The 27,500-nt window shown below is 32.0% G+C and overlaps 4 protein-coding genes across 9 annotated transcripts; 3 read left to right on the forward strand and 1 right to left on the reverse strand.

Annotated features, from left to right (window-relative positions):
* The first annotated feature begins 1,891 nt into the window (after nt 1-1,891).
* Nucleotides 1,892-8,524, forward strand: LOC122638220 (circadian locomoter output cycles protein kaput). Of its 2 annotated transcripts, none has more exons than XM_043831091.1 (12): nt 1,892-2,153; nt 4,596-4,640; nt 4,756-4,904; nt 5,071-5,162; nt 5,288-5,492; nt 5,561-5,656; nt 5,789-5,864; nt 6,006-6,244; nt 6,308-6,558; nt 6,708-7,142; nt 7,299-7,472; nt 7,585-8,524. In XM_043831091.1, the coding sequence occupies exons 2-12, from the start codon at nt 4,603-4,605 to the stop codon at nt 8,119-8,121; spliced, it is 2,292 nt and encodes a 763-aa protein (XP_043687026.1). In that variant the 5' UTR covers nt 1,892-2,153; nt 4,596-4,602; the 3' UTR covers nt 8,122-8,524. The 2 variants fall into 2 exon arrangements, with proteins under 2 accessions (XP_043687026.1, XP_043687021.1); XM_043831086.1 differs by lacking the exon at nt 1,892-2,153 and adding an exon at nt 2,208-2,953.
* Nucleotides 8,525-8,814: 290 nt separating this feature from the next.
* Nucleotides 8,815-15,393, reverse strand: LOC122626843 (protein henna). Of its 3 annotated transcripts, XM_043807283.1 has the most exons (10): nt 15,340-15,393; nt 15,037-15,089; nt 14,486-14,922; nt 11,294-11,422; nt 11,007-11,158; nt 10,676-10,858; nt 10,302-10,498; nt 9,917-10,179; nt 9,541-9,770; nt 8,815-9,286 (listed from the first exon to the last, which is right to left on the reverse strand). In XM_043807283.1, exons 5-10 carry the CDS (start codon nt 11,090-11,092, stop codon nt 9,124-9,126), a joined length of 1,122 nt encoding a protein of 373 aa, XP_043663218.1. In that variant the 5' UTR covers nt 11,093-11,158; nt 11,294-11,422; nt 14,486-14,922; nt 15,037-15,089; nt 15,340-15,393; the 3' UTR covers nt 8,815-9,123. The 3 variants fall into 3 exon arrangements, with proteins under 3 accessions (XP_043663218.1, XP_043663198.1, XP_043663207.1); XM_043807263.1 differs by lacking the exons at nt 14,486-14,922; nt 15,037-15,089; nt 15,340-15,393 and adding an exon at nt 12,579-12,763; XM_043807272.1 differs by lacking the exons at nt 14,486-14,922; nt 15,037-15,089; nt 15,340-15,393 and adding an exon at nt 11,670-11,824.
* A 2,261-nt stretch (nt 15,394-17,654) lies between these two features.
* LOC122626866 (mitochondrial basic amino acids transporter-like) lies at nt 17,655-20,678 on the forward strand. Its single transcript, XM_043807328.1, has 4 exons — nt 17,655-17,988; nt 18,518-18,760; nt 19,356-19,483; nt 19,579-20,678. The coding sequence occupies exons 2-4, from the start codon at nt 18,727-18,729 to the stop codon at nt 20,638-20,640; spliced, it is 1,224 nt and encodes a 407-aa protein (XP_043663263.1). The 5' UTR covers nt 17,655-17,988; nt 18,518-18,726; the 3' UTR covers nt 20,641-20,678.
* Nucleotides 20,679-21,449: 771 nt separating this feature from the next.
* On the forward strand, nt 21,450-25,499 carry LOC122626850 (kelch-like protein 10). 3 transcript variants are annotated; one of them, XM_043807296.1, is made up of 9 exons: nt 21,450-21,624; nt 21,723-22,046; nt 22,142-22,457; nt 22,518-22,970; nt 23,093-23,262; nt 23,479-23,648; nt 23,916-24,074; nt 24,159-24,363; nt 24,464-25,499. In XM_043807296.1, the coding sequence occupies exons 2-9, from the start codon at nt 21,820-21,822 to the stop codon at nt 24,807-24,809; spliced, it is 2,046 nt and encodes a 681-aa protein (XP_043663231.1). In that variant the 5' UTR covers nt 21,450-21,624; nt 21,723-21,819; the 3' UTR covers nt 24,810-25,499. The 3 variants fall into 3 exon arrangements, with proteins under 3 accessions (XP_043663231.1, XP_043663241.1, XP_043663251.1); XM_043807306.1 differs by having other exon boundaries at nt 21,450-21,578; XM_043807316.1 differs by lacking the exon at nt 21,450-21,624 and having other exon boundaries at nt 21,818-22,033.
* The last annotated feature ends 2,001 nt before the right edge of the window (nt 25,500-27,500 follow it).

A 27,500-nucleotide genomic window follows, 5' to 3' on the forward strand; every position in this document is an offset into this window, starting at 1 on the left:
TTTCGTTTTCTTTGTAAACACCTTGTTATTCGTATATGTATATATATATATATATATATATATATATATATATATATATGTATGTATGTATATATATATTTTTTTCCTTTTCGTTGTACGAATATGCTGGCATGTTGAAGAAACTTGGGTGAGGAAGAAAGAATGGAATAAATAAACAAAGAAAGAAAGAAAGAAAGAAAGAACCAAAAGCGTCGCGAAGCCGGTTGACGAAATCTTTCTATTTTTTGAAACGTACAGGCTACTCGATCGGCACTTATCATTCGATTTTTGAATCCCTTTTTTTCTCTTTTTCTTGTAAACGACGATTTTCTAAATCGAATCAAATGAATTTTCTCATAAAAACAAGAAAAAAGGGAAATCGTTCGTGGAAAAAGGAACTCTTAGTAAGTTTCTTTTCTTTTTCTTTTTTTTTGTCGCTTTTTTAAAAACACCGAAACGACGATATTCCTGTTAATCGTTTCGTCGTGTTCGTTAAGACGATTTACGAGTAGCTTGTTTGTCGCTTTTAATAGAAAGATTAGGAAGTAATAGAAGAAGAGCAAGAACGAAATAGAGATAGAGATAGAGAGAGAAAGAGAGAGAGAGAGAGAGAGAGAGAGAGAGAGAGAGATACAGAAAGAGAGGAGATACTGTGTATGGACTAGGGGAAAATTAACATTGTGATGTTTACTGATCAAATATGTCAAAAAAAGAAGGCCCACTGGTTGAGGCCCGACATTTCTGAGTACACTATAAATAATAAACATTATGTAAAATTTACTGAAACATAATCGGATATTATTTTCCTCTCATTTCCATATCCCGTTGATTAAAAAATATATACCTGATTAATTTAATATTTTATATACATATATATATATATATATATACACACCTTTTAATCAAAGATATATTTAACATACATATACCTTTGATTAAAAAATACACATCCTGATAGATTTAATATACACGCGGTCGAAGATTCAACGTATCGTATCAAAAAAAAAAAAAAAATAAAAAATAAAAAAAAAAGGAAAAAAAGAAAATAAGAGTAAGAAAAAGAGAAAGAGAAAGAACGAAAAAAGATGGAAAAAATATGTTGAATTAAGCCGAGAAATAAGATAACGTATCTCGTAGCAATATGCATCATTGATTATAGTTCGCGTTACGCCGTGAATGCATCCAACTGCATTGTCGAATGCATTCGATTGGCTGATCGTTCATGTGTGACTCACGGACATACGCATACACGCATGCACGGAAAAACAAACACAGACGAACAGACAGATAGACGGACAGATATATATATATATATATATATATATATATATATATATATATATATATATATATACGTACACATACATTTAAACTTTGCAATAAACGTTTTCAGTAGATCGGGACAAGTAGATCAATTTAAAATTGGCCTTAAACGACGTAATACCGTATAAGAGAGGTAATCTTATATTTCGATCGATCATGCGCTTTAGTAACAGTAGCCATCGCATCGAACCGCATGGAGGAACGTAGAGAGGTTTAACGTCATTGGTCGGTCAGTTTCCAAGTGCGCTCGTATGCTAGAAACATGAGCCATCGACGAAGCGGTTTTATGTGCAGCGTCTGCGCACTTGCAGAAGTGCAACGGATAGTGCAATACGTATTTTGCTGATGCGTTCTCAACTACGATTGGACGATTACATTTCTTTTTATCATTTCTTCCTTCGCTCACCTTTATCGCTATTAGTCGTTATAAGAAAAGAAAAGAAACGAAAAGAGTAAGATGATAAGCAATCACGAAGTTTAAGAAGCGTTTAGTATTGTTCTTCAAAGGAAAAGAAGAAGAAAAAGAAACAAGAAAACTCGACAATTTTGAAATCTTTCAAAAGAGCCCATGGCTATTCGAACGAAAACTAAAACGACTAAATAATCGATTGTACGAATTAGAAAACGAAGCAAGTTCGTTATTCGACCATTTTTCGAAAGTCGAATGAAAGCGTCCCGACGTCATCGCGAGTGACGTCGTAGGACGCCTCAGGGTGTTGAGTCTGAGCGCTGCGATCGTTTCTCGCAGTGGCGTAACACGATCCATAAGGTGAGGAAGAGAGAATGCGTTCGGTGAAACTGATAGTTGAATAGTGGTCTGTTTGTCGAAGGTAGGAATCAAGAGGAAAAAGAGACGAGGAGACAGCGAACTACAGAGAGAGAGAGAGAGAGAGAGAGAGAGGGAGAGAAAGAGAGAAAAAGAGAGAGAGAGAGAGAGAGAGAGAGAAAGAGAGACAGACACAGAGAGAAAAAGAAATCAGACGGAGAAAGAAGTAGAGAAGGTTGAAAGCATAGAGTATACTCGTTGCTATATAGCCGAGGAAGGGTGAAAAGGAGGTAGGTGCGCGTTCGCGCGTCGAAAAATGTGGCGGTGCTGCCGGTGGAGGAGCCGCCACCTCGAAGAAGAGAACGAACCGAGGAGGAAAGGAACGACGACAACGAAGTCAACGAGAACAAAATCAACGACGACGACAACGACGACAAGAACGACGAGGACGACGACGAGGACGACGATAGCTGGTACAACGGGAACGGTTAGCAGGAGGAGAAGGAGGAGAAGAAGTTGGATTTCGAGGATCGAACGAAAAAATTTCAGAGAAAGAGGCTGCCAGTATATTCTTCTACAAAGAGAAACCATAATTCTCCTACGTTAGAAAACGTATCGGCTCAGACTTGTCGTCATAATCATCATAATCGTCATCATTTTTATCGTCATCATTATCATTCTATAATCGGCTAAATCAACGAAAGACCTACCAGAGAAGAAAGCTTTCAAAGTGCGCAAGTTCCTTGTTGTTGCAAGACGCAACAATTTTTTTTTTTCTTCGACACCACCCCCTCCACGCTCTTCGCTACCACCCCTTTTATGTATGGCGAGTTATACGCGGGAACGTTCATCCAGACAATCCGAGTGAGTGTGATCGAGTTTTTAAGAAAAGGGTTTTCGTATTGAATCATTCTCTCTCTCTCTCTCTCTCTCTCTCTCTCTCTCTATCTTTTTCTATCTTTATTTCTTTTTCTATTTATCCCTCTCTCTCTCTCTCTATCTCTATTTCTCTTTCTATTTATCTCTCTCCCTCTCTCTCTCTCTGTCTCTCTATCTCTTTATCTCTCTATCTCTATCTCTATCTTCTTTCCTTCTCTACTACCGTTCATACTATACATTTTCTTATTGAGACGGGAATACAGTGCAAATAGTTTATGCGGACCGTCACCGGACGCTGTGTCTGACGTCGACCGTCTATATTCACTTACCTGCCTTATGTTTGCCCTACCATCTCCACTTCCACCACCATTATCATCACCACCACCATCACCATCGTTTTTGCTCGATCCTATCGAACGTATGGAATTTTGCAGCACGATAAAATACACACGCTTCTACACACGAGTACAACTTACCGCATTCTTGTGTAATTTTCTATTTTTCTCTTCTTTTTTTCTATTATTTTTTTCTTCTTTTCTTTTTCTATCACGAAAAGAAATAAAGAAATAGAAAATTTCAAATCGTTACATTAACCACGTTCTTGTTCTTATTTTTATGGCGTTCTCTCGTGTTCCCGTGTGTTTTCGTATTCATTTATTTAATCAACGATTTGATCGTTGATTAACGATTGATAATACGTACCATTCGATCATCGAATGACTTCAATGGATCGATGATTAAACATGTGCGTTCGTTTTTATATATCGTTTCTTTTTATTTAATTAACTTGATATTGTTGATTGGGAAAATATTTCGTTTATAAATATACAGATTTCGTTATATCAATTTGTCGGACATTATTCTTTAATCGTGATCATAGATCTTTCATAATTATTCTATATTACGTTAAAACGATGATACATTGCTTATTCCTCATTTCGTTTACGATGTTTCGTCGATATTCATTCTAATCAACGTTTTCGATTGTATTCAATGATTATATACGTTCTATTTGATTTTTCTATAAGTTCCAACACATTACGCTTACGAGATAGCTTATGTTATCGACGTGAATAATAATTGCACGTTGTAATAAAAATTTCGATCTCACCAAACTACGAATGAATTCTTATGAAATAGATTTACTTTTATAAATGTATTTTTGTAATTATTATGATGACTATAAAGTAAATTTACGATCTTTTAAACTTACAAATTCTTTCCATATGTTTTCTTACAGAAAACTTTCTATACGATATAAATTTATTATTATTTTTTCAAACGAAAAACCGAATGACATCGTACTCGTCGAAAGATTATTTTATTTAATTGACCGATGTCTCTTTATATATATATATCTTTCTCTCTCTTTCCCTCTCTTTTGACGAGACGCGTTTATGTTACGTATGACGTAATAGTATACCACGACGATGATGTTTCTTTCTTGTATACGTCTATGTGAGGTCGATAACATTCACAACGTGTAAAAATAAAAATCAAAACTTTTTAAAAATTATTTTGCACACAATTTCGAATGCATCGAAAATGTTCGTTAGGTGATTAGAAGAATTCATGATTAATATAAAATATTATAATGTTTAAATTAATATATTTTTGCATTGATCAGTGATACCATGGACGATGATATCGATGACAAGGATGATACGAAACGGTAAGCTTTACGTATAACGCGTTATAAATTGATAATAAATTTTTCTCAATTTTTATTCTTTTTTTTTCTACTTCTTCCTTTTTCTTTATCCTCTCTTATTTGTTTTTTTTTTTAGAAAGTCACGTAATCTTAGCGAGAAAAAACGCCGAGATCAATTCAACATGTTGGTGAGCGAGCTTGGAAGCATGGTGAGCTCAAATACACGAAAAATGGATAAGTCCACGGTGTTGAAGTCCACTATCTTATTTTTGAAGAATCATAATGGTATGTTTGACGAAATGCAATTGTTCTTTTTTTCTTTTTTTTTCTTTTTTATAAATAGAAATGATCGATTTATAAAGATAAAGAAGAATAATAGTTTTTGTTTTTTCAAAATATGATTATTTATATATATATATTATAATATTATATTATATTATATCTATTGCAGAAGTAGCAGTTAGATCTAGAGTACATGAAATACAAGAGGATTGGAAGCCATCATTTTTATCTAATGAAGAATTTACTCATCTAATATTAGAGGTAAATAATAAATGATCGATTCTTATTATTATATATATATATATATATATATATATATATATATATATATAAAACTCGTTTTATATAAAATTAATAATAATTTATTGTCATAATTTACATTATAGGCATTAGACGGATTCATAATGATATTTTCATCTAATGGACGTATTTATTACGTTTCCGAAAGTGTCACATCTCTTCTCGGTTATTTACCAAGTGAATTAGAAAATACGACTATATACGATATAGCTTATCAAGAGGATCAATCTCATCTTTATAACGTTCTCCTCAATCCTGATAGTATCAGAGATCGACGTACCGTTAAGAAAGGTATCTTAAAACAATAATAAAATCTAATTGACGATTAATTAGAAATGGTCGATCATTTTTATCTATAGAGGATCAAGTATCGTTTACGTGTCATATCAAAAGAGGTGGATTTGATTTTCAAGAGGATCCGATATACGAGCTCGTTCAATTTATTGGATATTTTCGTGAGTACAACTTCTTTCTTTTTTCTCTTTTATATATATATATATTCATTTGCATAACACAGAGAAGAATTAATTATTATAATAATTAATATTTATATATTAAAAATAATTATTAGAAAATATTTAATAAAGGTACCGACGTGGATACCAACATGGACAATTTACTTCCTAATACAAGGTTTAACAACATGTGTGGATCAGATACCAAGTAAATTAATTTTACAATTTCTATTAAATTTTTGTGATATATATATATACATATACATATACATATAATAAAAAAATAAATCTTTACGATATATATATACATATATATATGTATATATCGCATATATTATATTATTTGCAGAATGGTTTTTGTTGGAACAGGCCGACTTCAGACACCGCAGTTGATACGAGAAATGTCGGTCATGGACAGTACCAAATCAGAATTCACTTCTCGGCACAGTCTTGAATGGAAGTTTTTGTTTCTAGATCATAGGGCACCACCGATTATCGGATATCTACCTTTCGAAGTTTTAGGTACATCCGGCTACGATTATTATCACGTTGATGATTTGGATAAAGTCGTCACTTGTCATGAATCTCGTAAGTCATAAAATGAAGTCTCCTATTTTGTAATCAATCTCGTCTCATGAAAGATATTTTCAGTGATGCAGAAGGGCGAGGGTACCTCTTGTCACTATAGATTCCTAACTAAAGGCCAACAATGGATATGGTTACAAACTAGATTCTTCATAACTTATAACCAATGGAATTCAAAGCCAGAATTCATTGTTTGTACTCATCACGTTGTAAGTTATGTAGACGTGATGAAGGAAATGCGCAAAGATACTGGAACAACAAATTTCAATAAAACGCATACCCAAGACATAGTTCTAATGCCATTGAAACAGCAACAGGTTGTTCATAATAATTGTCTCTTTCTCTCTCTCTATCTCTTTCTCTCTCTCTCTCTTTACGTACTTTATACGTTATTTAAATCATTTTTTCTTTCATTTATTTATATATTTACTTTTTTATAGTAATATTATATTATTACTTTCATCAGGTAAGCACTACTTGTCAAATACCTATGACACAATGGCCAACAAAATTATCGAAAAATTCAAAAACGATCAGAGGTGGATCAGACACATCTTCCATATCGACATCCTTACGAAGTTCGCCACATTCGCAAATAACTAGGCACGATTCGAGAACGAAAACAGCATCTGTCAGTAGTTCGGTTGCCTCTCAACCAATCCCAATGGAAGGTTGTCAACAACAACCGCAGCAACCACAGCAATCGCAGCAACAGCAACCACAACCACAACCACAACCACAACCACAACAACAACAACAGCAACATCAATTGGGAGATGATCAATCTTGTATAAATTTTATCGAACCAACGCAATATGCCATGGTTAATCTTCAACCTGTTGTAACAGCTGGCTTTGCTACACCTTCAGCATCTTTAATATCCACTTTACCTACGCACGAGGTATTAATGATAAGAATAAAAAAGATATATATATATAATAAAAATATATATAAGAAAAATTATACAGTAATATGTATAATAATAAAGATATATATGTATATAATAAAAATTTCTTCAAACGAATAACATTCTTTTCTTTTTTTCTTCTTTTTTTAGATGCTTCATCAACAAGGCATCGTAATGACGCCCGCTCAAAATCAAATACAGGACGAGTTACAACGTAAACACGAGGAATTGCAACAGCTAATTGTTCATCAACAGGAAGAGTTGAGAAGAGTCTCCGAACAATTGTTCATCGCCAGATACGGGATATTGTCGCCTCTACTTAACGTCAGAAAGAATTTTATTTATTAAATTAAATTATTGTTACAGTTACAAAAATTGTTATAATTGTAAGAAATTCTATTGTCAGGAAATTTTTAATCGATGATTATTATTTTAGTCGGGAATATCGTACAATGCGACGAACACGTGCCAACAAACGAATCGGTGCAACACAAACGCAAACGTCCAATTACCTACATCGACGAGCGTTCAAGGTGTAAATATGTTGTCGTTGCCGATCACCGTGCCAGTACCTATAGTGCCAACGGAATTATTTCCACATGCCTTACCGGTTAGTCCTGTATCACCAACGGTTTCCGGAGTGGCTCATGTTAGCGTTAATACGATGATACAAACGCAGCAACCTCAACAACAACAACAACAACAACAACAACAATCGCAACAATCTCAACAGCAACCTCAACAGCAACAACTTCAACAACATCAGCAACAGCAACAGCAACAGCAACAACAACAGCAGCAACAACAGCAACAGCAACAACAGCATCAACAACAACAACAGGGTCCATCCACTCAACAAAATGGAAATCCGGCAGAGCTCGTGCCTTTTCAAATATGTCCGCCGCAAACCGATATACTTTACGGTAATATCGAAGTGCCAGGTGCTCAACAACAGAGATCGACAAAAAACTGATCCCCGTTGGTTCGAGTGAATATTTTTAAAAGAATACTATAGTATTTAGGTTAGAGTTTTGTGACAAGACTCCGACTTTCTTGGAGAGGATTAGAAATCAAGTATTCTAATGAAGGATCTGATTCCGTGTGAAAAGTACAAAAGGTTTATTAATTATTAGAGTCGGTGGTGAGAGGCTTAATTGCTCCTAACAAATGTTAGATTATAAGTCCGTCGAAAATCTTGACATTATTATATTCTTAAGAGAGAGGAGGAGGAGGAGGAGAGAGAGAGAGAGAGAGAGAGAGGGAGGGAGAGAAAGAGAAAGAGAGAGAGAGAGAGGAAGAGAAAAAATCATACACTAAAACAAATACGATATACAACGACATACGATGAATACAAATCACCCACATTTTCGGGAAGAAATGGAGGACAGAAAGGATGTAAATGATTTTTTGCAGAAAATAAATTTTTTTGAATAAACAAAAAAATAGAAAAGAACAAGAAGAAGAATAAGGCGAAGAAGAAGAAGAAGAAAAAGAAAGAACACAAATATATTTACAATGATAAGCAAAAAGTAATATATTTTGTTGTACATGCATTATATATATATTGTATATATATTATATATATTATATATATTTATTATATATATATATATATATATATATATATATATATAATGATTTTCTTATATATCTACAAACGTAGGGATTTATGCCATGTACAATAGTTTATTATCGATGTAAAATATAATATTTTACAATCGTTCTGAATGATTGTTCGATGTCATCGCGAATGAAAGGAATGATTGTTTAACGTATTGATCGGAGTAATCAAATACTTTCGATGATATTACGTAACACAAATATGTATGTATGACAGATGTAAATTACGAAATATATGTTTTTTTTTTTTTGTGATGAACATATAATAAGTAATACCAAACCCCTCCCATACTCCACCACCAATAACGATATTATGTTTGATAGAAACTACAAAGGACGAAGTATCGCGAAATTATTATTCCTTTAATTTCTTCAAAGCGTCCATTAGAATCTGAACTTCTTGATTGACATTATAAATCAGATCCTCTATTTGATGTTTGCTGTCGATTATGCTGATACTCTGGGTGTAAGGATCGTATCGGACTCCAAAATTCCTTGGTATGGTTTGTGCAAATTTACTGAAACAAATCAATATTTCTTTCGGTGCATTTATTCGAACGAAAGCTAATATGAGATAGAGAGAAAGATAGAGAGAGAGAGAAAAAGATAAATAATATCGTGCCATTAAGCAAAAATTATCTGAAGCAAAACACAACTTATTATCATTGATGTAGAATAAAACCTGATTATTTGTTATATATATATATATATATATATATGTGTGTGTGTGTGTGTATGTGTGTACGCGGATGTATTATTCATTCTTACTTACATCATCTTTTCTTTAGCATCATCAAAGTCTTCTGCAACGAAATATACTGGTTGATATTCCGTTATCGGATATTTTTGTAACGATGTCTTAGCCGGTTCAAAAGGTCGTAACTCTGGCTTTCCACTTAAACAATACTCCAATTCGCCAAAGGACGATAATAAGCCAGCACCGTAAGCTTTCAATTCGCCATTTTGTCGGCATATACCGTATTCCACCGTAAACCAAAAACACTGTAATCGTTCATCGATATCGATAAAATCCTCTTACTCAAATAAGACAATTGATATTTAATTTCTTTCTCTGTTTTTTGTTCACGTAGAATAATTTAAAAAGAAAAATAGAAAAAAAAAAGATTTGATCTGTTTAAAAATGTTACCGTAGCAAGTCTCTCGATATATTCGTCAGGTGCACCGAGTGATGCCAAACCAACGACTTGTGAAAATTCTGCGAATGCAGGATCGGCAAAAAGGGGTGCATGACCAAGTATTTCGTGACAGACATCAGGTTCCGGTGTGTATAATGGTTTACTACTGTGTCTGATGTATTGCGTGCTATGAAATACTCTGAAGGCTAAGCCTGCTAAAAAATCACGAGAGGAAAGTAATCCTGCTACTGGACGAAGAGTAAAACCGGTACAATCTAGAGACAAATAGAAAAGAAAAAAAGAGGGAGAAGAAGAAAGAAAAAAAAAATGATTAATAATTTAACAGAGAACAACTCTTACGCAAATACTTGATAAAACGAATTCTGATATCTCTTACCTTTCAAAAAATTCGATATATCTTCGAGCTGTGGTATATTGTCTTCCCTGTATCCACAATTTTCTATTAGAAGTGGAAACACATGATTATGTTCTTTGCAAGCGTATTTTGGATAAAGTTTGGTCAAATTTCGAAAAACTATTCCCCATGTAGCGACTTCCTCTGGCGTGTAATCCACCTTTGGGATAGGTTGGCCGCTAAGAGAAAAGAAGAATTCCATTAACATTTCATTTACATTTCATTAACATAGAAATTAGCATCGTCTACGTCCACAATGACGCTCGTTTCGATAATATTAATATTGAATGAAGAAAAAGAAATAAAGAAAGACGCACGATCTCGATAATGCGATTATAAAATCATTGATTTCTCACTGTTTGTAATTATAAGCTAAATCTGCGAAATATTTTCTCCTTTTTCGATAAACAGGATCGGTAAATCCAGGATGATCGCTGTCGAGTTCTGCACCGTAAGAAAGTATCTGATTGGCGAATTTATCGAGATCTCTGATTCTTCTTGGAAACCATGGCACGGTGTCACTATTGTCTTTGTGATTTCTATTAAGAATATTATAACATTTTCGAGTATACAAATTATTTATTTATTTACTTATTTATTCATTAATTATTGATTCATTTATTTATTCATTTATTTATTATATTATTAATTAATTATATCTTCTCTTTTACAATAAATCATTCTTACCTAGAAATAACGGAAAAGTATTTGCACTGTACCCGGAGATCTTCGATGACAGAACCAAGATTTAAACTTGGCGCGCATTCTACCATAAATTCGTAGCCATTGACACGACGTGAACTTCTAGATTCTATATGTAGAAGATTTATTTCGTATTTCTACGATTTAACAGATAAAATATAAACTGTTAATAACGATAAAACGATATTTTCCTATTTCTATGATAAAACAGATAAAATGTCTAATTAGTAATTTAAATACGATATTTTCGAAGGAAGTAACGTTCCACTTACGGCGAATAGTTGAAGATATTTTCCTAATGCTCCGACCTTATCGTCCTCCTTAGGCGAAAATATTAAGCATGTACTCTTAGCCGAATCTTTACCTTCCTTTATGTAATTCCCACCGTGTATAAGTTTTGGCTGTTAATTGTAACATGTAATAAAAACAAAAAAAGAAATGAAAGAATAAAAAGAAAAACAAGAAAATAAGAGATTCTATATTATTTATAATTGTAATCATCATCATCATCATCATCATCATCATCATCATCATCATTATTATTATTATTGTTATTATTATTATTATTGTTATTATTATTATATTCTTTTTTCTTAAAAATAATGATTTATTTTAATATCATATCTTTTATAATATTTTTTCTCTTACGTTCAACATCGTTAAGAATATACGTTCAATGTCTCGTTCTACGTTGCTATGACTTTTAAACTAGAAACTTATGTCTCTGTTTTATAAGAATGATCGAAGTTTCCCCCACTTCCTTTTATACATATAGAAAAGATTTAAAAGTTTTCATAAAACACTATCTTACTTTTACGTTGATATTAATATATAAAAATGAATCGTACAATTGTAATTTTCTTTCGAGTCTAAAAATCAATAGAGATTATTATTGTCATCATCATTATTATTATTATTATTATTATCGTTATTATTATTATTATTATTAAGATATAATGCCTTTGAAATGGAGGAAAAGTGAAAAGAAAAACAGAATAGAAAAAAAAAAAAGAAAGAAAATAAACGAGTATGTTTACTGATGTATGAGATTCTGTAACGTAATAAAATTTTGCGTCATTCTCATTGATTATGGCCATCGAAGTCAACACCAAGGTCGATTTCTCTGTTCTCGATATCTTTTTCTGGAATAGAATGTTTTAATAGTAAAAACTTGCAAGTTTTATTTCATTCTTTTAGTAATTGTTTAGAAGGAAATAAGAGAGTGAAGGACTCGATCGTAAAAATGTAATTATAAAAATTGTACAATAAAAACGTACTTCGAACGATAAACATTATTCGAAATGGTTTAATGAAAGATAGTAAGCGAGTAAGAAGTGTCACTGATTATGCGAAAGAGAAGATGAAAAGAAAAAGAAAAAAATTGCGATCGATAAGTCATACTTAAGTATTTATTATAAATTCTTGGCGATTAAACGTACGTATAAAATGAAAATTAAAACGGAGAAAAAAGAGAGAGAAAGAAAGAGAGAGAGAGAGAGAGAGAGAGAGAGAGAGAGAGAGAGAGAGAGAGAGAGAGAGAGAAATATTTTTTCGAACCTTGTCAAGAGGAGATGAACTCAAAACGATGTTAGATTCATCATCTTTGTTAACATCCTTCCTAGCAGTATACATTTTTTTTTTTACTCTTTTCACTATTTCAATATCGAAATAATTTCGACAATTTGGAAAAAGAAAATGTAAAAAGAAAAAACTCGAAAGAATTCGTTTTTTTATTGTTTTCTCCTGTTTTTTTTTTTTTTTTCTTGTATTATTATTTGGAGTATTAATCGATAAAGAAGTGTTTTTACAAGAGACACGTTCAACGACTCGTATCGTTCGACCGTTAAAGACCAACTGAGGAAGGATCTTAATCGTATAGCGAAGTCCCTGTTACACCAGGTTAAGTCGCGTGCCTCTAAAAATAATTTATTCGATTAGAAATATTTTATATAAGAATAACGCTGCTATCTAAATGATAAAGTGAAAATATAAAGTTGTTTTAAATGAGCGTGAAAGGGTCATGGTGTTATCGCACAGCTCATTACCTCGCCATAATAGACATAATAAAAGAGAAAAGGACATTTTTTTTCTTTTCTCTCTCTCCGTCTCTCTCTCTCTCTCTCTCTCTCTTTTTTTTTTTTATATTATTATTATACATTTTCAAATTATATAGGTATATTTGTTCTTGTTAATTATTAACAGATGTATTTTTTTCTTTTTTTCTAATTACATTCATAAAACATGTCTTAGAGTTAGACTTATAGTAAAGTTTGGACAAGGTTAAATATTTTATTATTTTTACGATGTAATTATCATGTAAAATTACAGTTATGTTACGCGTTAAAGATGTCAAATCGATTCATTGCCTTTCGTAGGAAGCATGCGTGACTTCAGCGATATTTTGTATGGATAAAATATGAACTATAAAATGTGAACAAGCATAAGTGGGAAACATTATCTCTACTATGCGTCTATGGTATTAATTTATAAGCTTGTGTAAGTTATACCTCTTTCACATTTTCGAACATAACGATCGAGGACATTAACGATAAGTTAAAATAGATAGTATTAGTAGGCTCGTCATAGAACTCATACTTTTCATTCTCTCACATTTATATTCTTCTTTAATGCATTTCGTGATAAATATGATGCAGCACAGATATGCATTTATTTTTAGATATAAATGCATTAAGGATAATAAATATAATTGATATGAAAATTGATAATCAACACTTATATATTAAATATTATTTTTTATAATATAAATATATATGTATCTTTTTTTCTTCTTGTTATTATACATTACTGTAATAATAGTAAATGTTTTGATTTTGATAAAAATTAATATATGATATACAAGTATACATTAATTATTATCGTTCGATTTTACTAATTATTTTATTGTACTTTAGAAAAAAAAAAAAGAAGAGTGAAAGATTTATAATTCGACTTCATTATAAAATCTGATTTTATTAAAATAAAATTATGAATCTTATTGAACTTTAGAAAGGAAAAATATGAAACATTAGTACTTGACAAAACATCTTATTCGCGTGTACGTGACAAAATAGGATCGAAAATGTTTCAATTCTTCAAATTTTTATTTACATTCTCATCGTCCTAAAAGTACATTTTTAAATATTCAAAGCGCAAATAATTATAAACGTCTACCGAAACGAAAAGACCTTATCCTAATCTAATAAGTAAATGATATAAATCAAAAAATAATATAAAAATAAATGATTATACATTATTACATTATAAAGTGTATATATAAGTATATAAGTATATATAAGTAAATTATTACATTAAATATAAAAATCAATAAATCATCGAAGAAAATTTACTCGTGATCGTTTAAAAATGTTCTTCTAATAATTAATTACAACCGATCACTCGTGTCGATTTGGATCATTTATTCACGACATGATTCAATGATCGAAGAGACTTAAAAATTTACTTACTACTTATGAAGTTCTGCGATGGCTCCAAAACACACGTTCACGATTTAAATCGAAATTGAGGATGAATGATTCGTAGTTGATTGTAATTGAGATAAGTCGACATCGATGTTGATTGAGATTCTCTTCAATGACGCACTGACTCTAATATCAATAAATGATAATTATTTTTTAACGGGCGGTCACTGAAGTTAATTCACGAAACTCTATTATCTTTTATAAGGACAATCTGTGCTGACTGTTAAAAAATCAAAAAACTTTACGAACAAACACTGACTCTAACGACTACATTGCACACAGTCGATTCACTTGCAAATTCACTTATTGTTTAAATCGCGAACCGCGAACGAACAAACACTGCTTCTATTTCGCGAATTTTTCATTTTTATCTTAGCGATAAAATTACTTCGTTGTTCGTTGCACGCGACTGTAATGAAATACTGAAACAAAAAAAATGCATTAGTATCGATATTATAATATGAAACAATAAATCTATATATCAAATTGTTTAAATAATTTTACAATAATCCAAAGTATGATTTATTTAAACTTACACGTTTGGAAAGAGACTTTCTTCGATGTTTCCTCGTCGGAATCCAAAAGACAACTGTTTGAATAATAGTCAAAGTCAATGAATAGTTCGTTTTTGTTGATGTATACAAACGACAACGGAGCGTCCCAATTTTATTTCTGTTTATATTACTTTAATTTGATATTATATTTAACGCGTGTTTCGAGCTAAGAAACGTTTAAATGAACGTGCTCTCGTTTAAATATTATTTAATTATACTCCGTGCAAGTTTCAAATTGTTTAAATAATTCTACAATAATCGAAAGTATGATTTATTTAAACTTACACGTTTGGAAAGAGACTTTCTTCGATGTTTCCTTCTCGGAATCCAAAAGACAACTGTTTGAATAATAGTCAAAGTCAATGAATAGTTCGTTTTTGTTGATGTATACAAGCGACGACCGAGCGTCCCAATTTTATCTCTGTTTATGTTACTTCAATTTGATATTATATTTAACGCGTCTTTCAAGCTGAGACGTTTTAAATGAACGTGCTCTCGTTTAAATATTATTTAATTACATTTCGTGCACGTTTCAAGACGTTCAAATAATTCTAAAATAATCGAAAGTATTAATTCTTAAATTTTCACGTTTAGAAATAGAAATAACTGCGATATTAACTCGTCAAAATCCAAAAGTAAACTAACCTGGTAATTATAAAAGTTAATCGAAAGTTTGAATTTACTGACATTACACGTAGCCAACGACCACGAGATAAAAGTTTTAAAGCATTCAAATTTTATCTTAAGATTATTTTAAGTTTCTCCCGTGTTACGATCTTCTTAATGTTTAAACGAATTATGCTATTGTTTAAATATTAGTTCGGCGTACTTCGTGCACGTTATAAATAGTTGAAATAATTATAAAATTATGGAAAATATTATTTCTGAAATTTTCACATTTAGAAAGAGAGACCTCCGACATTTACTCGTCGAAATGCAAATGTAAACTAACTCGTTAACCATCAAAGTCAATCAAAAGTCCGAATTTCTTATTACTGCACGTAGCTAACGAGATAAAAATATTAAAGTACTGTAATTTTATCTAAAGATTATTTTCTGTTCCGAATTTCGTTATCGTTAAATTTCGTTATCGAAAATATAAGTTATTTAATTTTATTCGCACGGAAAAAGTGATTTTCGATGTTCCCTCATCGGAGTGCAAAATAAAACTTTATTAATAATTATCAAAGTTCGATCAAAGTTCGTCATTTTTGATATTGAACGAAGACAAAATATTTCGTGTATAAAATTTAATTCTACTGTGATATTTAATTAAATTATTTTATCTTTAACACGTATTACGAGTCGCGTAATGTTTAAACGAATGTAATATCGTTTAAATATCAGTTTATTGTACTCCGTGTACACCAAAAATTGTTTCAATAATTAGAAAATCAAAATTATAAATTATTAAAGGTCTACCGTATGGAAAGAATGATTTTTGATGTTTACTCGTCGGAATGCGAGAGAAGACTGGATCGATAAATGTTAAAGTCGCTCAAACGTTTTTTTTTTCTTTTTTCTTCTTTTTTTTTTGTTTTAAATATTAAATGTAGTCTTACAGATGTAATTCACACGGAGATCAAAATTTAATTATATTAAAATTTTTAATGAAATTATTTTATATTTAATTCGTGCCATGAGTTATGTAATGTTTAAAAGAATGTACATTATTGTTTAAACATTAGTTTTTTGTACTCCGTTCGAAATATTTATTATTTTTATATTCCATTTAGATTATTTATTATTAAGATATTAAAATACGATCTTTCCATTAATCATAGCAATTTTTAATCGTCTCTACAGATTATAAAAAATAGATAGATACTTTTTTAATTTTTTGAATCAGTTAGGGATCAAACTTATCGACCGAATTCTTTACTTACAATCAATACCATATATATACAAGTGGTGGCATCTTTTAGCAGTTCGTATGATTATTAAACGATCATAAAAAAACGTGTAATGATCGTCAGTAAAGTAGTTGCTCGTTTCTAACACGTTTCTAACAGTAATAAAGCGATAGAAAATTTTTTATTTGATTTTAATCTCTTATTCGATTTTTCTTATGGAATTTTAATATTATATCCGTCCCCTTTATCTTTCTTTTTAAAACTTTTAATATCTTCGTAATATAAAATCACGAGAATTTCAAAATCGAAGAAAAGATAAAGTTAATATTTAAAAGAAAATTTATATTCAATTAATTGTAGCGATACGATACGATATAAAATAAATTCGCGTACGATCTTCGTATAGAATCGTTGCATCGTTCTCGAACTTTCTCATTATCGACATACATATGTCATTATCGAATCTTTTTGATTCTTTTTTTGTTTGTTTGTTTCTTTTTTTTCTTTCTTTCTTTTTTTTTTTTTTTTTTTTTTTTTTGATAATAACGCGAAGATTCTTATTAAACGAGAAGAAAATATAAATATTTTTCCGTAGATCGTTCGGATCAATGGAGGTAGCCGAATGATTCGTTTGCGCCAAAGACGACCTCTTATCTTGAAACGATTGACCTAGGTCTTCCCCCACCAATCTTCTCCACCCCTTCCAGAATAACCACAGTAACATAAAGTACAGCGAATGTTAGTAAAATTTTACTGTTGAATAACTATTGGTATTGGTACGAGAACATTTTGTATCGATAATATGCCGATGATCTTTGGCTCCGAAGAAGACTCCGAAGAAGCCTTTAATGTGATCGAGCTTTCGGTCGAATAGAGTGGATTTATACGTGAATTCGACACATTCGGATAAAATAAATTCGATCATCGTAACTTTCTCATTTACCACGAACAATTTACAATTACACCTACGTTCGATGAGATTTCGAAATATACGAGTTTCCTCGAAACGTGGAAAAAACGAAAGTGAAGTAAAACGAGTCGTTGTGGATTTCGTGGAAATGTAGCTATGACATACCACGCAGTAAGTCGAATTGTATTATTAGTAACAATTAAATAATTATTATACGTAAGTAACAATCATTAATTTATTATGTAATCAATTTGTAAAATAAATCACTCAAACTTAGACTTACTTTCTAATTCGTTTAATTTAACAACAACAACTATGCGAGTGGCGTTCGTTTTATTTTTATTTTTCTTTCTCATCTTTCCTCCCTTTTTTTCTTTTTTTTTTTTAAGTCTCTCTCTCTCTCTCTCTCTCTCTCTCTCTCTCTCTCTATCTATCTATCTATCTATCTAAAATCATTTTAAATGCTGATCCCAACGATATCACCGGCAATATTCCAACGTAGTTTTTTAAAAGACAATAGAAAGAAAATTTTACATGGTTCAAAGATCGTTCGAAAAGGGAGCGAAAGAAAAAAACAAAAAGAAAAAGAAAAGAAAAGAAAAGCAACGAATATAATACTTAATCAAGACGAATATTTCATTATTATAATTGGTTACAAAGACCATCGTCAATCAGCCTTTTGTTCGAATTTTTATTTCAGACTAGAGTACAAAGGAGCAGTGATCGATCTTTCATGGATTCCGATTTATTGCATGTGGAAAGTAATCGATACGCAGCTTACAAAATCTTCAATGCATCAATAAAAGGAAAAAATCTGAAATCATTACATTTTAGAAACGGTTTATTCAAAAACGGACATTCCTTTTGGAAGTGGAAAAATCGTGTTAAAGATAACAGGGAACAATTATTATGGCACTCGATTTCGCCGCTGGATGTTTGGGAGGTAATTTTTTATTTTTTAAAATTTTATAAAAAGGAAAAAAGAAAGAGAGAGAGACAGAGATAGAGAGATAGAGAAAGAAAGAGAGAGAGAGAGAGGGAGTTGTATTGCGTCGTTACGTATTGCATACATCTATTAAATTCGAAATCGAAAGAGACAAGAACGTAAGGTCAAAAGAGAAGAAAATTCTTGAAAAAACTTTTCGAAGATAGAAATATTAATGGTACTTACTTACTTGACTTATCGTATAATTTATCACATGACTTCGTTATCGTAGGTCAACTAAAAACGATACGAATATTTAATATATATATATATATATATATATATATATATATATATATATATATACACACACGTATGTATGTATTTATTTTTTATACTAATTTTGGTACTGTTTTACTAATTTTATAATTTTGAATATTTCTTATTCGATTACTAATACGAAGCGTGACAATTTTAATAAATCAAAGGACTTTAAGATAAAATAAATATTTACAAGAAACAACTTCACTCGAGACCGATCGATAATATTATAAAGAAATGTTATTAAATCTCTCCTTCTATAGATATACTTAAAAACGTATCTATGCTTCAGGGTGCGCCGGTATTATGGTGGGATATCCTTTGGATACGGTCAAGGTCCATATGCAAACGCAAGATTATCGAAATCCGAAATACAAAGGCACGTTGCATTGCCTTAGAACATTGATCACAAAGGAATCGGTAAATAATTAATTATTCGAATTAATGTAATATCATTAAGAGACGTATAGGTAAATGAAATGTTTAATCGTTTTTAAACGTGTTCCGTACTTAAGGTATTCGGTCTTTATCGAGGTATGACGTCACCAATGGCAGGAGTAGCCGTCGTTAATGCAATAGTATTCGGTGTGTACGGACAAACACAGAAACATATGTCCGATAAGGATCGTCTCTCTTATCATTTTTTGGCTGGTGCTACAGCCGGTATTGCGCAATCACCTATAAGCAGTCCGATCGAGTTAGCAAAGACCCGTATGCAGTTGCAATCGTCAACGAATAAAACAAAATATTCTGGACCAGTGAAATGCTTGAAAGATATTTATAAAAGGGAAGGATATCGTGGTGTATTCAATGGATTGGGTATAACGTTTCTTCGCGAGGCACCAAGCTTCGGCGTTTATTTCTTAACATACGAAATACTTACGCAATCGAAGGAACCAATATCGACACCACGAATGCTATTAGCTGGTGGATTAGCCGGGACAGCGTCATGGCTAATATCATATCCGTTGGACGTAATCAAATCACGGATACAAGCAGAAACTAATAATCGTTATAACGGGGCCCTTGATTGTTATCGACAATCCGTACGTTCCGAAGGTTACATGTGTCTCTACAGAGGCTTGAACTCAACGATATTACGTGCATTTCCTACTAACGCGATGACCTTCGCTGTGGTCACTTGGACTTTTAGAATTTTTGGAGAAGAAAATATCGAGAGCCCTAAAACCGAGAAAGTCCGATCGACTTATGAATCCTTCGTTGGTAGTTGGATTACGTTTTTAGAGAATGCGAATTTCTTAGGAGAAACCACTTATCCAACTGTAACGAATATGGCTGCTGATTGGATGCTCCGTGATGTATTCCTGGCTTATTATCATCACGATGGTTCAAGAATATTTTCCTCGAAATTCGATACGTTCGATCAACGGCAACGTGATACCCACGAAATTCCGAGAATTCAAACGAGCCATAAGGACGATTCCGAAAATATTAGAATGGAATTTATCGACGGTAACGAGCTTACTATAGACAATAGTTGCAAATTGCAATGTCCGATAAGTGGATCAATGCCGAACGACAGACAGAATAATATTGTTACGATCGAACCCACGTAATTATCGTATATAATAAAGACGTGCGATCATTGTGACGATATTATGATTTAGAAATTATGATTACATTTCATAATATAAAGTACAAAAGGATGCTCACGTTGTTTAACGTGAACTTCGATATATATATATATATATATGTGTGTGTGTCGTATATATACATGTACGATGTATATGTAATATGTACATATATACGTATATAATGTATATATGTATATCGTTATTGTAAAATATAATTCAGTTATTTAGTTGTGTAACGTTATTTAGTTTTAAACGGATAAATCTATATTGTATATAACCGATGTTTCATTGTACAAACGGCGTGATCGTCGTTAATTGAAATTGTTCAATCAAAATTATCGCACGTATATGTATCGTATATTCTAACGTCATTTTCTTATAACGCGAGGCCTTCTAGAACAACGTGAAACTTTCTGTAAACATGGTTCTCATTTGTCAAGTGACAGTCCTTGACTAAGCGGCGGACATGTAAGACCTATGTCATAGCCAGAGCCGACATTTATTCGCTTTTGAAAACACACTAAATAGTTTGTATCCATTTGCCAAGCCGACCACATCCCTACCCCCAATACACCACCCCACTACAAGTTCGAACCCTTTCAAGTTTCTCCTTAATCATTGTGACCGGTCTTCTCGTCCGTCCGTGCACGTGTGTCAAAAAAAAAAAAAAAAAAAGAAAAAAAAGAAAAAAAAAAGAAAAAAAACTTCTAACAAAATTGTAGACCGTATGAATCGCATCGGTGACGAAAAATCATACCTTGTCCGAACTAATCACATATCCATAGTTCACCGTTTGTGACGCTAATCACGTTTACTTATCAAAATCGATAAGTTACAAGTCGACGTGCCAACAAAATTGAAATTCAAAGTTCTAACCTCTCTTAAGAAGAAAACAATTATTTTCAATCAATTTCGATGAAGTGAGTAGATTAGAAATATCATTTTCATATTAAATCTCAAGCGAAGGTACTTTTTTTTTTTTTTTGGTTTCTTCTTACATTAACATAACGAGACGATTTTTATTGGATATTATATCAGACGATCATTATTTTTCACTTATGTAGAATCTTTACGATCGAAGTCACACCTTCGACCTGAATCAATCGCCGTTGATCGATCATCGAGGACTCCCGTGACACTGATATTTAACGAATATCTGATATGGACGTGGATATGAGCGATAGCAATGCCACCAACGAAGAATGTAACACGAATACCCAACGATTGATCGCCGAAAGTGGTGGTCGATGTATGAGTACTCAAGCGATGCAATCGCTTTACGATTTTCGTCAGAATAATCTATTATGCGACGCCGTATTGAGATTAGAAGATGGCGGAGTATTTCCAATACACCGTGCGATCCTGTCCGCTTGCAGTACGTATTTCAGGTCAGAAATGGACAATGGCAGTTGTCATTTGGATTCATGTCACGAATAGATTCGTCGTATTACGATTGTCGAATTTGTAAAAACTTTTATTGCAGAGCACTATTCACAACCACATTACACTCTCGAGAAAAGACCGATATACTTTTGCCAGGTGTTACCAGCGAGATGATGAATTTGTTATTGGAATATGCTTATCTTCGTTCGCTGGACGTTAATCGAGATAACGTTTGCGAGTTATTGGTTACGGCCGATTATTTAAGTATTCTCGGTGTCCTTGAGATTTGTTGCGAATTCCTTCGACAAAATTTAGCACCGGAGAACTGTATCGGTATAATGAGATTCGCCCGGGAACACTTTTGCAAGGGTTTGGAAAACGACGCATATCGTTACGTCATGAGACATTTCGTTCAGGTACGAACGATCGAAGAAAGTTTGTAAAAGGTCTTTCCTAAACGTATATCTTCGGCTTAGGTAGCTCAGAAAAGCAATGAGATACTTGATTTACCGATCGAAGAGCTCTCGAGATTGATAGGCGCCGACGAGTTAAACGTAAAGAGCGAAGAGACGGTATGGGAGCTTGTACTTAAATGGATCAATCACGATCCAGATGCTAGAAAGGGTCACATAGTCGAGTTGATGCAAAACATACGTTTGGGCCTTTTGAACACGCAATTCTTTTTGGAGAACGTTAAGGATCATTCATACGTCGTTGGAAACGATGCCTGTCGACCGATCATCATAGAGACGCTCAAGTTTTTATACGACTTGGAAATGATCACGCAAAAGGACGGAGAAATTCCAACGCCAGAAATAGCACGTCCGAGAGTTCCGCATGAAATTCTTTTCGCGATAGGCGGATGGAGCGGCGGAAATGCTACGAATTTTATCGAAACTTATGACACCAGGGCGGATCGTTGGGTCAAGGTAATATCTTTCGTTCCGTTGGAAATATTATTTAGAAAGTTACTTCGATTACATTCGTTATCATCATTATCGTCATCGTCGTCGTCATCGTCGTCATCGTTTCGTCGTTGATTCGTTCAAAGGTCGAAGAAGTAGATCCAAGTGGTCCACGAGCTTATCACGGAACCGCGGTAGTCGGTTTCAATATATACGTGATCGGTGGTTTCAACGGTTTGGATTATTTCAACAGCTGTCGTTGCTTCAATGCAGTGACCAAAGTCTGGCGAGAGGTTGCACCCATGAATGCCAGAAGGTCGACCATATTTCAGGGGGAGCTAGTCGCTAACTCGTAACCGATCTCTTCCCGATCATTTTTCATCGATCGTCATCGATAAGATATTTTTTTCTGCTTCTTTGATATCACTAGAAGGATTTGCTATTCGAGTCGAGCGACTAGCCCCCCGATTTAAATGTGACTTATTCAGCGATAATAGCTTCTATCAGATTCATTTCATTCGTCGATCCGCAGATGTTATGTCAGCGTGGCTGTATTGAACGATTTGGTTTATGCTATGGGTGGATACGATGGATACCATAGACAGAATACCGCCGAACGATATAATTATCGAACGAATCAATGGTCCTTGATCGCGCCGATGAACGTTCAGAGATCTGACGCAAGTGCGACTACTTTGAACGGTATTCTTTAACGTTCTACATTTTTTATTATTTCTCTCTTTTTTTTCTTTTTTTCTCTTGTATAAACAAAATAACTTTCTTCCCGTACGAGGAGAGTTCCCGTAAGAAAATAAAAGAAAAAAAAAAAAAAAAAGAAACAGATCATATTTAATAAATTTATAATAAATTATCAAATTATGTGAAACAAGTTGACAGGTTCAACGGACAAGGAAGAAAAAAATGATAGGATTATTCGAATCGTTGCTAATCAATTATTCTACGATACAGACAAAATCTATATTACCGGTGGTTTCAATGGACACGAGTGTATCAATTCGGCTGAAGTTTACGATCCAGAAACGAATCAATGGACGATGATCGCTGCAATGAGATCTCGTAGAAGCGGAGTATCCTGTATAGCTTATCACGGCTATGTATACGTTATAGGTATGTTTTACGATTGATCGTAAATGAATTATCGAATCGTTTGCCGTAAGAAATAATCGAGGATTTATTTATTAATTAATCTAGGGGGTTTCAATGGGATATCAAGAATGTGTACCGGCGAAAAATATAATCCTACTACTAACACTTGGAGTCCTATACCAGACATGTACAATCCTCGTAGTAATTTTGCCATTGAAGTTATCGATGACATGATTTTTTCAATCGGTGGATATAACGGTGTAACAACGATTTATCAGGTTGAGTGTTACGACGAAAAAACCAACGAGTGGTAAGACGATTGTCGTAGAACAAGATTATTCAAAGAAAAAAAAAAAAAAGAAAAAGAAATATTCTAATTTTTATTAACGTGAACGTATATTATAACGCAGGTATGAAGCTACCGACATGAACATATATCGATCAGCTTTGTCCGTATGCGTTATTATGGGATTACCAAATGTTTACGATTACATTCATAAACATCGTGAAAGACTGATGGAAGAAAAACGACAAAAATTATTGGCCCTAGAAGTTCATCGTACTCAGCATCAACAGCAACAGCAACAACAGCAACAACAACAGCAGCAACAACAACAACAACAACAACAACAACAACAGCAGCAGCAGCATGAGCATATACATCAACAAAATCAACAGATGCTACTTAATATACCATCGCCACCACCGATGCCACAAAACAATGATGAAAATAATAACAATCGATCGAACGAATGAAACAGATTGGTGGATCTCCATCATCAGCAATGATAAATTAACACGATTGGACGGACCGATAATGATAACTACCGAATGAAACATGCCTGAGTGATTCTATTATCTGAAAAAGGAAAAAAAGAAAAAAAAAAAAAAAACGAAAAAAAGGGGGGACCGAAATTTTTGGGGATTAATTTTTCGACGCGCATCGAGATTTTAGAAAAAAGGGTAACATTTGATATCACATTTTTTTGGAAATACCACTTATATTCTTCTTATCTTTGATAGATATAATAGTCTTTATTATCTCTTTTTTTTATAAATTTATATTTCTTTCTATTAATTACATTTACAATTTTATATAGAAGTATTTACAATGGAAATTCATGCGATTTCATTTATTTTCTTCTATGCGAAAGAAATTTTGTCTCTGTTGAATTTTTATATTTTTTTTCTTTTGCTATATTATGAATATTATTTATTGTAAGTGACTGACGAAATAATGATTACTTATGCTATCTAAAAAAAATGTTAGAAACGAATGGGTATATGGGATTAGAGACATATTCAAAAATATGAAAGGATTAGCTACAAATTGTGTCCGTTATCAACGTCAAAAAAAAATTTTGGCGGTAACGTAAAACAAAAAAAAAAAAAATTCAAAAGTTAAATAAATAAAAAGTTAATATATTTATTCAGACTCATATATATATATATGTGTGTGTATATATATATATATATATATATATATATATATATAAAAGTGAACATGTGTTATTATATTTAAAAGAGGGGGAAAAAAAATAAAAAAGAAAAAAAGGAAAATGGAGAGAAACGCGAACGATCACAAGAGAGAAAAAAAAAACCATAGCGATTTATAATCGAGCAATATAACAACCTTTTTTTATATCAATTATTTATTTTTTCCATACAAATTATAAACATGTTTTTCAAATACTGTACATATACTGAGTTCTATTATATTTTTAAACCTCTAATTTAATGATATATCATTTCATTTATTTCCTTTACTCGTTAAACCAACTACTTTGATCCTCATTTCGTTTCATTTATGATAATATAATATACAGGTAGATTTTGTTTCCTTCAACCAATATTCTTAATCATTTTCATAATCAAGCTCAAATTCTTTGATATGGCAGTTCCAGGATATGAGTTATAATGTCACAAATTTCAATTGAGTTATTTAATTTCACGATAAAATTGTCGAATTAAAAATCTACAAATTTTCTCTAGACAGATTGTAGATTTTGATATAAGAACATAGTCAATATTTTCTTAGAGACGATAAAACGTGCGCGCGCGCGCGCGCAAACACACACAGAAAGAAAAAAAGAAAAAGAAAGACGAATATAATTTAACAGAGAACAAATAACAAAATTAATGTTAAAACTCTTAAACAGATTCGTGGATACAATCAAAATTGATCGGATCGATGGTATAACAATTTTTATTCTCAAAAATTATATCGAACGCATGCCGTTGTCGCAAAAAGAAAAGGAGGAGTAGAAGAAAAAAAAAAAAAAAAATCATTTCTCAGATAATACATAAAGTCGTTCAATATTTAAAGAAACGAACAAAAAAGAAAGAAAGAAAGAAAGAAAGAAAAGAACAAAAATTGCTCCGTGAAAATATTGACCCGGGAATTTAGATTTGAATTTCAATCTAATATATATGTTTGCGATGGAACTGTATTCATAATTTATTACAAACAAGTCACATATTCTTTTTTTTTTTTTTCTTTTTTTTTCCACTCTCGCAGGAGTACGTGTTACAATACATAAACGTAATCTCTGGAACTTGAACAATTTTTCTGATGGTCTTTACGTAAGTATGTACAAAGATATTCAACAAGATTGTGTGTGCCATTGAACGTATCATGTATTGTGTGTACAGTGCGAGTTTTCTTCATTCCACTTAATCTACTTCTGCGTTTGTATCTTTGTCGTTTCTCGATTTTCGATATCATCAATATAGAGTGAGAGAGTACTATTTTCTATCTTCACAGAAGACATAGATAAATATATATTTTCATAATCTTTTCTTATAAATGTAATTCGCTTACTTTAAAATCATTATTCATTAATGTTAATAATATTAGTGTGTGTCGGTGCTTCTTTTTTTTTTCCCTTTTTCAATTTTCATATACTGCTCTGATTTAATTTTTCTCTGGTTTTCTTTTTTTTTTTTTCCTTTTTTTTTTGAGTACTAAAGAGAAACTTATATACGAAAAAGATGTTTTTGTGAGTATCCTCCAAAAGACATCGCGCAGTTTTGAAAGAAATGTTTCTTAACATGTTCGTTTTTGAGTCCGTTACTTCTTTTTCTTTTCTTTTTTTTTCTTTTCCCTTTTATTTAATACGTTCATTACGTTCGACTGTAATCTTTAAGACACGATCTTCTTACTAAAAAAAAAAAAAAAAAAAAAAAAAAAATAAACAATAAAAAATAAAAAAGAAACAAAGCAAGTACACTTAAATGTAAATGTAATTTTCTTTCTGGAAAAGTAATGAAACAATTTTTATTTACTTAATCGATAATACATACAGATATATTCTATATATATATATCTTCAGTCAAAAATATGGTAACTTTATTGACACAATTATTGAAAATAATTAGTCGGAATAAAAACAAATTAAAAAAAAAAAATCTATAAAAACAACATCGTTTGTTAATTCGTCAACTTAA

This window comes from Vespula pensylvanica, chromosome 1 (assembly GCF_014466175.1).
Source record: "Vespula pensylvanica isolate Volc-1 chromosome 1, ASM1446617v1, whole genome shotgun sequence".
Taxonomy (NCBI): Eukaryota; Metazoa; Arthropoda; class Insecta; order Hymenoptera; family Vespidae; genus Vespula; species Vespula pensylvanica.